General features: G+C 61.5%; 2 protein-coding genes across 2 annotated transcripts in view; one reads left to right on the top strand and one right to left on the bottom strand.

Moving 5' to 3' along the window:
- Positions 1 to 4,171, bottom strand: part of PPP1R7 (protein phosphatase 1 regulatory subunit 7) — a 14,932-nt gene extending 10,761 nt beyond the window's left edge. The window contains exons 1-2 of the mRNA XM_004701697.2: positions 4,078 to 4,171; positions 1,474 to 1,602 (exon numbers count right to left, since the gene is read on the bottom strand). Of these exons, the coding sequence (XP_004701754.1) occupies positions 1,474 to 1,602; positions 4,078 to 4,129 (181 nt within the window). The 5' untranslated portion in view covers positions 4,130 to 4,171. The remainder of the gene's footprint in view (positions 1 to 1,473; positions 1,603 to 4,077) is intronic.
- A 934-nt stretch (positions 4,172 to 5,105) lies between these two features.
- Positions 5,106 to 9,953, top strand: part of PASK (PAS domain containing serine/threonine kinase) — a 19,554-nt gene continuing 14,706 nt past the window's right edge. The window contains exons 1-7 of the mRNA XM_045294540.1: positions 5,106 to 5,135; positions 7,152 to 7,347; positions 7,655 to 7,887; positions 8,234 to 8,404; positions 8,488 to 8,628; positions 9,103 to 9,237; positions 9,625 to 9,879. Of these exons, the coding sequence (XP_045150475.1) occupies positions 7,176 to 7,347; positions 7,655 to 7,887; positions 8,234 to 8,404; positions 8,488 to 8,628; positions 9,103 to 9,237; positions 9,625 to 9,879 (1,107 nt within the window). The 5' untranslated portion in view covers positions 5,106 to 5,135; positions 7,152 to 7,175. The remainder of the gene's footprint in view (positions 5,136 to 7,151; positions 7,348 to 7,654; positions 7,888 to 8,233; positions 8,405 to 8,487; positions 8,629 to 9,102; positions 9,238 to 9,624; positions 9,880 to 9,953) is intronic.

Below are 9,953 nucleotides of genomic sequence, written 5' to 3'. Positions count from 1 at the left end.
GCTCCAGCACAGGAGCAGCCCAGCTGCTGCTGAATAATTCACACAGCCTCCCCAGGGCCCAAAAGGCCAGCTGCACGGAGTGGCCACACTGCTCAGGTTTCACGCAGACCTGCATGGACAGCGCCCTTCGCCTCCTCACTCACTCACTCCCAGGAGCGGCCACCCCTGAAAGGACCCACAGACAAAACCCTTAGCCACGCAAGACCACACACACGCACGCGTGCACTCGCTTGGGCACGCTGAGATGCCTCACACACAGGGCTTCATCTTGCTAGACGGAGGGGACTGCTGGCCCCTGCCCACTGCGGCCTACGCTACCCTTGAGCACCCCTCACGGCCCCTACCCAGAAGAGAGGGCTGATACACAGGCCCTGCTCAAGGCCAGAAGGACCACCAGGAACAGCGTTCATGACAGTTTGTCTCTAACTTTACAGGATGCCACCCAACCCAAGTCAAATGGGACAGAAATTGGGAAAAACCAAGAGACTCCTAACCCACTCCCAAAGATCGCATCACTGGAATCTCAGGGTTCCTTCCGGAAACTATCCTGGCAGAAGCCCGACACACACAGGTGAGCTCCTGCCCCATGGCCTGATCCGGGCAGAAGTGCTCTAAAACCCCCACCCCCTACCTCCCTCCTGAGGGCACAGCTGTGTGAGCCTCCAGGTCTCTGTCCCAAGCGTGTCTGTACTGCCTGTGCTACAGGCAGTGGGCAGAGAGGCTCCACCTGTGCTTGCTTCCTTGGGCGACTTGCATAGACAAGGGCAGCGGCAAGCCCTGGCTACTCCGAGGGCTGACTGACTTCCCTACTGAGCACAGCGCTGGCTGCGAGCAGTGTCACATCTTACAGACACCTTCCCACCCGTCCCACCCACCCCACTGCCTGCACGTCGGCTACAACAGGGAAATGTGCCCAGACGTCTGTGGGACTCCTCCTTGCCTTAAAATGAGGTTGCCATGGTTACCGGACATCTACACTGGGGCACAGAGGACGCGCTTTTCTGTTTTTAAGCGCGCACGTTGGTTGTTCCATGTGGGTGTAAGACCGACGTATGACTGATGAACACCTTGACACCCCCGAGGGGAGACCTCTCAGGTCTGCTGCTCGGGGCATGCTCTCCGAAGCCCTGCCCTCAGCTCCCAGGAGCACAACTCTCCTTAGGCACAGAGGGCTCACCTCCTCCTTGGAGGGCCTGTGGGCTTGAATCACCGACACGGCAGCCAGCAGCCGGACACTGCCGACGTGCTCACAGCAAAGGAGCACAGCCGCATCCTGTTGGAAAGCTGGCTCTTTCCAGCGAGTAACAGACTCGCTCTGATGCCCGGCAGGGCATGTGGCCCTCCTCGTATCCAGCGGGACTTAGAACAGGCTCTCCGTGGGGCACAGCACACAGGATAGCCACTTCCCGGGGCAGCCCTCAAGTGGCATCGTGGCCTCTCCACGAGTGAGTGTCCCGCCCAGGGCCCTGATACCTTCGGGGTTCTCCAGGCCGCTCTGCTCTCTGTCCTTCAGGCTCTGTGCACTCGGCTCCGCCACAAGGCTGCTGCGGTGCCTCTTCCCTTCCTCGTCGCCTGACTCTTCCGATTCGACTCGCCTGTCGACTGAAGGCAGGCAGTGAGAAGGGCCGCCGCCGCATGGAACGTGGAGGATGCCGGGCAGGCCGAGGGCACCAGTGTCTCCCATGGCTGTGCTCCAGCTCCTCTGGTGGACGGGACCACAGATCAGAGGAGATTTTGGTGCCTGCAGACTTTTGCTTGGCTGGCCGCTGGCCGCAGAGGATGCCTTTGTGGACCCTCACGTAACCTCCTCCAGGATCCACTGTCTGTGTGGCCAGCTGACCGGCCCTGTTTAAAGACTCAAATTCACACCGCCACTGAGTTAGTTAATTGTGCCAGCCTGGCCAATAATCACATGTGGGGCTAATTGAAAAGCGGAGGGATAAATGGGTGGTGAGCCTTGCCTTTCTAGTTCTCAGGTCTCTTGCTTTGTGATGGTCACACCGGGTGCAGCTGCCTTAGCAGTTCCCTGCTTCAGCTTGCAAGATTGACGTCCTATAAGACATGCCCAAGGAGAAGCCACATGGACCTATCCCGATGCAGCCCTGGGTGCTGGAGCAGCCGTGTGGAGACCCCTGCTAGTGCTGAGATGCTTATTCGTTCACTGACTCAGCCTTCCTCCTGCAGTCGGCGTCATTGCCTCTGTTTTGTGAGGAGGTGGAGGACTTTGTGGACTGGTGTTGGGTTAATGGGTTAATGTTGGACTTGTGGGCTTGGGCAGCATTGGGTTGGGATGTTTTCATGATGCACACTTTCTTTACATAAAACTCTCTTATACATGAGTTGCTGTGGATTTGTTTCTCTAGAGTACCTAGACTAATACAGCCACCCAGGTGGACTCCGACCAGGCTGTGGGTAGGCAAGAGCTTTGGGGAAAAGGGAGAGGGCAGCCCAGAGATGGATAAGGCCATGTGATGGGCACTGACCTGACTCAAAGTTCCAAAGGCTGGCCCCCAACCCCAACGAGCGGAGGCACTGTGGATACAGGGCAAGCAACCACCAGAGGCTTGGAGTTACATGGAATCTTCTACAGGGAGTTCTCCCAGAAGGAAGGTAGCTACAGAAGAAACCGCCCCCTCTCCTCCAACCTGCTTATTTAAGGAGCACCTGGCCCTCTCAGCCACAAGAGAAGCTGATCTGAGTCTGAAGTCCAAATGTGACGTTCAACTCAATGCACACACTTGTGTGAAGTCAACACTGGAGAGTGGCTTCCACCCAGGTCAGGAGCCGGGGATGTAGGCCAGAGGGAGGCCCAGTCCAACTGGTGGTAGATTTATGGAAGGCTTCCCAAAGGGCTAGGGTCTCAGGAGGGCTGGAGGCAAGTGATGGTGGCCAGGTAACATGAGGTCGAGCTGGTAGGGTGAGCGTACCTGAGGTGGGAGGAGAGTCTATCTGAGGGTGGGCAGGGTGGCCAGCACGTGAGAGGTGATATGACTGCAACCTGAAGACGGGCTGTGGGGCAGGGGCAGGGGCAGGGGTGGGTGAGGGTACTGGCAGGGCAATAAAGATTTGGAGCTGTGAAGGAAGTTGACTCGTGGGAGAGATCCCTAACTCGGTGGGTTTTGTGGGAATGGGAGAGGAAAAGGTTTAGGGTTATGGGGAGAGCAAGAGGGGAACTGGATGTGGAGACAAGTGAGGGGGTGGGTGAGATGGTAGGGGGAAGGGAGAAGCACTTTTTTGCTTCAAAAAACAAACAAACCAAGAACCCAAACTTCAGTGTTATGGCGTCTACCCTGTAGGGCAGGGCACAACTGCCTCGGAGTTTCTGAACCGGAGAAGAAAGCCGCTTTCTTCTCCAACAGCTGCTGATGGTTTTGAACTGCTGCCCTGGTGGGTAGCAGCCTGGTGCGTAACCACGGCGCCAGCCTGGCTCATTCTTTGGTTACACTGATGCACGCACCATATCAAAGTTCGCATGCCCTGGTCTCCCGCCCCCAGGCCATCACGCATGACCATCCCCGGGCCAGAGAACCTCAGAGCGCTGTGCCGGCGGCGCGGCCAGCTCTCTCCACACTGCCCGGGGTCATCAGTGCTTGCACAGTAACGGCGCGACCCCGCTGTGGGGTGAAAACAAGCCTCCCAGCAGGGCGGGAGGAACGGCCGGGCTCTGCCTTTTGCGATGACGAGAGCCTGGACAAGAGACCCAGCCCTCGAAGCCTCGACCACCGACTCCAATTCCCAGTCACCCCTCCCCAGCCCCGTCCGCTCGCAGGAAGGGCCCTCGCCATAAGGGTCACACGGCGCTCGAGCCTCAGTTTCCCCACCAGCAACCGCGGCCCTCTCCCGCCCGCCCGGCCCTCTCAGAGGGTCGCGTGAGGTTCCTGCCACTCCGCCCCCGCCCCGGGCCGCCGCTCTCCCGCGGGTCTTCCCGCGCTGCCGCCCCCGGCCGGCTCTCCCGGGCTCCGAGTGCCCCGCTCTGCCGAGCCCGCGAGTAGCTGTCAGGGACCGGGCCTTGGCTGGGGCTCCGAGTTCCTCTCCGGTAGGAGGCAATGCCGGCCTGCCGCTGTCGGGGCTGCTTACCCTCCATCATCTCCTGCGACTGTTGCTGCCCCGAGCCGCGTTCCGCCGCCATGTTGGCTATTCTTCCCCTTTCCGGAATGTGTCGCCTCAGAGCCTTCAACCAATCAGAGCTCCCGGAGCAGAAGCTGCCCAGCCAATGGAAGCTGGGTGCCGCGGTTCGCCCCCCCCACGCACCTGCGCAGCCCTGACGCCTCATGGGAGCCGTAGTTCCTTGGAGAGACCCAGCCCATCCTCGGCCCCTGGTTGTGTGGGAGTTGTAGTTCCACCGAGAGGCCGAGCCCGCCCCTCCCTTCCCCCACGGGCCCGCGCCGCGAGCCTCACCTCCCTAGCTGCAGGTAGCTGCAGCAGACTGCGCCGGGAGGAGTCCGGGGGCGAGACGTGGGCGGCGGCGAGGGCATCCCAGCAGTTGGGACAAGCTCTGCGCTTGTCAGCTCGCTCATGTCACCGTCCCGACCACCAAGACGTAAAGTGGCCACGGCCCTGGGCGAGCGGGTCGAGCACAGCCCGACCTGGCGTCTCCGAGCCTCGCTGGCTCCATCTGTAGCTTGGGCCGGGCGGCAGGACAGCTTTCTCACGGCGCCTGGCTAACGCACAGCGCTGGGCAGCTGTAGACGCCCGGTTTTCCCACCCAGCTTCCGTCCGTCTCGTTTCGGCCTCGCCGATTCTGAGGTTCAGAAATCCTGGGCGGCAACTCTCCGCTGTGCTGCCGGGCCCGTGGGGGAGCCGCTTCGCGACCCATCTCCGTGCCGAGCTCAGTTCAGCGCACCCTTGTCCTCCAGGAGACTGGAACAAACGGCGTCCACGGGCGGGCTCCCCGACGCGCTGATTCTCTTTTGGCCTCTCCGGAGCGCCGTACAGAGCGTCCGACGGGCCCTAGCAACCGTTAGCGCGGGCTTCTGGTTTGAGCCCGCGGAGTCCCGCCCACACGAGTCACTGATTGGTCCGTGGCCTGGTTCGTCGTCGCGAGACGCTCCTCGATTGGCCGACGGGGCCAAGCGCGGGCCGGCACTTTCCCTTCCAGTGAAGCCAGTCTAGCAGTGGCCACCCTCCCGACCCAGGTGAGAGGCTGCGCTTGGGGCGCCGGTGCGTAGGCCCCGGGCCTTGGGGCAGGCAGGGGCCACCGCCATCCTGCGCCCGCCGCTCGACGAGTCCGAGCCCCCGGCCGTTTGCCCCGTCGCCCGCTCCCGCGGCCTGGCCGCGCCCCTGACCCCTTGGGACCGGCTCTTCCGCGGGCGCCCTCGTGGTCACCGCCCCGGGCTCTACCTCCCGAAACAATTGCGGGCGTCCGAGCCTCTTTATCCTCAGCAAGGGGGGCGTCCCACTCAGAGTGGAGGCGTCATCCAGTAAATGGTGTGGGTCGGCGGGGGTAGGGTGTGGTCGGCACGCGGGTACCTCTGCCCCCATCGCACGCCCGCCCCCCCACCCCCCGGCCTCACCCCCACCTGTGCGCCCTTTCTGGAGATGGGCAGCTACAGAGCTGAGCCCCTTGATGCTCGCCTTCCCGGGCCATCTGCTGCTCATCGATGATCTCTTACTGGTACCTTCTATGGCAGCCCTGGTGGCACAGGGGGTCTCATGTCAGAGCACTAACCGCAAGGTCAGCAGCCACTCCTGGGGACAAAGATGGTAATTCTCCATCTTTTAGAGTTACAGCCTCAGAAACTCAAGGGAGCATTTTCTAGCCTGCCTTGTCTGGTCGCTGTGTCAGAAGCCACTGGCTGGCAGTGAGTTTGGTTGCTTTAACTGAAACATCCAGTGGATGGGACCCCAAGCGACCCTGTAGAACAGGACGGCTTTAGAGGGTTTCTGGGGCTATACATATGTACAGAATCAGACTGTCACCCCCACCCCCCCAACTGTTTAACCCACTGCACCACCAGGACCCCATTGGGACCCAGTGAAGTCTTGCCTTCCCTTGGCTACTGTAACCCTTGCCCTCCCAGTCCTGGAGGTTTTATTACTCCCAAGGGATGCTGTCCTCATGTCAGCCACTCAGTCCCCACCTATGGGGTCCCGGTGAGTAGAGTGGGTCCGCCCGCCCCAGAGTTCCCTGTGTGTGCCATCAGGGTGAGAGGTGGAGAGTTAGTCTGGGGGGAGGGAGTAGCTGGGGAATTTTCCACTGCAACTTTGTTGTCCGGGGCTAAGCAACAGGGTTCAAAGTTACCTATAAGGTTTAGCTTCTGGAAGGCCAGTGAAGGCGAAGGGGAGGCCTGGCCTCTCGCAGTGTCTGTCCTTGAAGTGTGTTTCACCAGCTTCGGGTGTCTTTCCCCTCACCTGCCCTGCCACCTTCCAATTCTGCCTGACAGTTCCAACTCCTAGCAACCCCACCCACGACGGAAGGACACACTGGTCTGGTGGCATCCTCAACTGGGTGGACACCATGGCTGCAATAATGGCCTTAAACAGGAGCAGTTGAGGGTATATGACCAGGCGGTGTCCAGTGACTGAGAAGCAGTGACTTCAGCCCGTTTACAATTCCGAGTCACTCATCCTCCTCGCCTCCTGGCCCGTCCTCTTGGGTTTCAGCCCATCCAGGATCACGCTGGATAAGTCCGTGTGTGTGTATGCATGCCCGGCAAGTCATACCAAAGCTGACATGGACCACTCCTGGGTGCCCTGGGCGCCATGCTTTGTCCCTTCCCAGCCCTGTTGTGTTCCCCAGGGAGTTGCCTGCCCAGGGCTCACGTCTGTCTATCTCTCTCAAGAACAGCTCCACTAGTATGACCATGCACTTCAACAGTGGGCACGGCCTTGCATTTTGCAGAACTGTGGTCTGCTACGTGGTGAAGGGTCCTCTGTGCCGGCAGCGTATGCAGTGACTGTACTGTGTGGTGCTGTCAGGGTGGGTGGCCCTTCCTTGCTGGGGAGGGCCTTTTTGTTGATGTTTTGCTGCTGTGAACTGTGCCGCTTGGGGCGGTCTCGCCGTGACCCATGTGCATCAAGAATTCTACCAGAGCACCCACTTCTCACCTATCAGGGCTTCTTGAGGGCTGCCTGAGCCAGCTGGGCCTGAGAGTGACCCACCGGTGGGTGAGCCACCTGCATGTCTTCCCGTTGTCCTTTCTGGTTTTCAGCTGACACCTGGGAGAAGCAGGCTGATGGCAGACAGAAGTGTGCCGGCCTTTGGGGCTGAGCAGCAGGGATCATCGATGGATAACCCGGGTGCACAGGGCGTGTCCACACCCAGCAAGGCCTTGTCCTTGGCTCACAGACACCCGAGTAGGAAGCGCGGCCTCTCCAAGCTGTGCCAGAGCAGGGTGACACTCCCTGGTAAGTTGGTCGGTTGGTTTCCTCAGTGAGGGGGTAGGGACAGTGAACCTTTGATGAGCACTGTGGGCAGCACGAGTGGTCACCTCTGTTTGCTCCTGGGGCACTGGGCCAGGGGTGGCGGTGGGGGTGGCACAAGGGCCATTGCCTGCGTCTCTGTCTTCTCCTTGTGGCACTGGATGGGAGAGGGTAGCAGGGGTCAGGGCCAGGACTTCAGCTGAGTGGCCAGTGTGGATGGAGGGTGAGGGCCCAGAAATGGAATGGTTGGGGTGGAGGGCTGGAGTCTGAGTGGGTGGCTTGGTCTCCCCAGAGGACCAGTGGAGCTCCTACTGCCTGTCGTCCCTGGCCGCCCAGAACCTCTGTGCCAGCCAGCCGCCCTGCCTCAGCCTGCCTGAGCTCTCAGAACCCACGAGCTCCCTGGGCAGCACCTCCTGCTGCTCCCTGCTGCGGAGCCTACCCTCAGGCCTGTCTGCGCCCCCGCTTCCGGCCCCCGTGGGCAACCCCAACAAGGCCATTTTCACTGTAGATGCCAAGACCACTGAGGTGTGCACGGGCCAGTGGGCATGGGGTGGGGGCTGGGGCCTGTGCCCCACTCGGGCGCCTTGTGCTTGAGGCTGTCTGGCATTGCCCATCTGGTCACAGGAGACTTGGGGGGTGGTTCTCAGAGTGAACGGGGAACAAGTCAGCCTGTTTGGGTAAAAGATGTATTTGGGGACTCCCCAGCACCGAACAACTCCTCAGCACTGTTGCCTCCCGGGCTCTCTGACACACACCTGGCATGGAGCTGGAGTCGGCTGGCTGCCCTCCACACCGGGTGTGGACTTCAGGAAGTCCCCCTGCCCCGTGTGGCCACTTGAGGCGCCCTGCTCACCCTCGTCTGTGTCCCTAGATCCTGGTGGCCAACGACAAGGCCTGTGAGCTCCTGGGGTACAGCAGCCGTGACCTGATTGGCCAGAAGCTCACACAGTTCTTCCTCAAGTCCGACTCGGCCGAGGCCGAGGCCCTTAGCGAGGAGCAGGTGGAGGCGGACGGCTGCGCGGCCGTGGTCTTTGGGATGGTGGTGAGTAGCCGCAGGCGCATGGGTCCCGGGGTGGATGGCCAAGCCCAGCGTCTGGCTCCTGCCCAGGGCTCTCTGTGCTTCAGGTGGACGTGGTCAGCCGCAGTGGGGCGAAGGTCCCAGTTTCCGTGTGGACCAAGAGGCTGCGGCCGGAGCAGGGGCGCTGCTGTGTGGTGCTACTGGAGCCTGTGGAGCGGGTCTCTGCCTGGGTCTCCTTCAAGCTTGATGTGAGTGCCCGCTGCCCTCCTGGGGAGCTAGGGGGGGTGCCAGGTTCCCTTAGGCCCTGCCCGTGTACCCACCTCACCTGAATCCTACCCGCCACTTTATCTGTGCCCCTTGAAAAAGTCACGTTAAAATCCAGCAACGTAGAACTGGCTGCTTTTTGTTCCCCAATCTCTGTTCCCCTTAAATGGTTGCCCAAGAAAGCGTCTCACCCCGTTGGCCTTGCTCCCTGATCTGCACAGTCCCCTCCTGGGGCCTCGGGGGCTCAGCCTTGCTCTACTGCCCACATGGCCGTGCCTGGGCCTGGGCCCTCCTTCCCCAGAGCACAGAGAGGGCCGCTGCCTGAGCCCTTGCCTAAGGCCAGCCTGGTGGGGGCAGTTGAGGTGGGAGGCCCCCGCAGGGGCCAGGGGTCTCGCCGTCTGCCCGAGGTGAGCCCGTGTGTGGAGTCACACTGGCCCTAAGCACAGCCCCTCTTGAAGGGGACCATCTTGTCCTGTGACAGCCTCTTTGCGCATCTCCACGGCTACTCGAGTGGGGAGGAGGTGGCCGGGCAGCACATCACGGACCTGATTCCCTCCGTGCAGATCCCCCCGCCCGGGGAGCACATCCCCAAGGTAGGCGGTGTGGGCGGGTGGGGCTGGTGTGAGGAGTGGGCAGGGTAGGTGGGAACCCAGGCTGGGATGGCAGGTAGAGATGGATGGTGATGTCGGCCGGGCCTGCTAGAGGGAGTGGGATGAGATCATGAACTGTGGGGGTCGGAGGTGGGGGGGGGGCAGCGATTCCAGACCAGGGAGGTTGGCTGTAGGGTACTGTTAGATTGTGTCCTCCAGGCCAAGATGGGGGTGCAGAGAGAGGAGAGGAAGTCTGGAGACCACCCCCCACCATGCCCAAGTTGGCTTTGGGCCTGCCCTGAGGGCCCCCCATGTGTCTGTGGGGTGGGGCTGAGTGCAGGGAGGGTCCAGCTGTGTCCAGTCTAGCCCCTCGGCCGGTTTGTCCCCCAGCATCTCAGGATCCAGAGGTCAGTGGGGAGAGCGAGAGACGGCACCACCTTCCCTCTGAGCCTGAAGCTCAAGTGCCAGCCTGGCCCTGAGGATGCCCACAGCGGGGAGCCCATGCCCACCTACGCAGCCTCCGTCTGGGTGTTCTGCACCCTCAGTGGGCTCATCACCCTGCTGCCCGACGGCACCATCTACGGCGTCAACCACAGCTTTGCACTTCTGCTCTTCGGCTACGGGAAGGCTGAGCTCCTGGGCAAGGTGGACCCCCGCGCCCCATCCCTCCTTGACTCCCCTCTCCCTCTCCTTCCTCCCTGCCCCTTCTTTCCTCTCCC

Source organism: Echinops telfairi, unplaced genomic scaffold (genome assembly GCF_000313985.2).
Source record: "Echinops telfairi isolate 266 unplaced genomic scaffold, ASM31398v2 ScPeMD7_3;HRSCAF=10, whole genome shotgun sequence".
Classification (NCBI taxonomy): domain Eukaryota; kingdom Metazoa; phylum Chordata; class Mammalia; order Afrosoricida; family Tenrecidae; genus Echinops; species Echinops telfairi.
The sequence above is the reverse complement of the archived record's forward strand: the minus strand, read 5'-3'. Positions and strand labels throughout refer to the sequence as shown.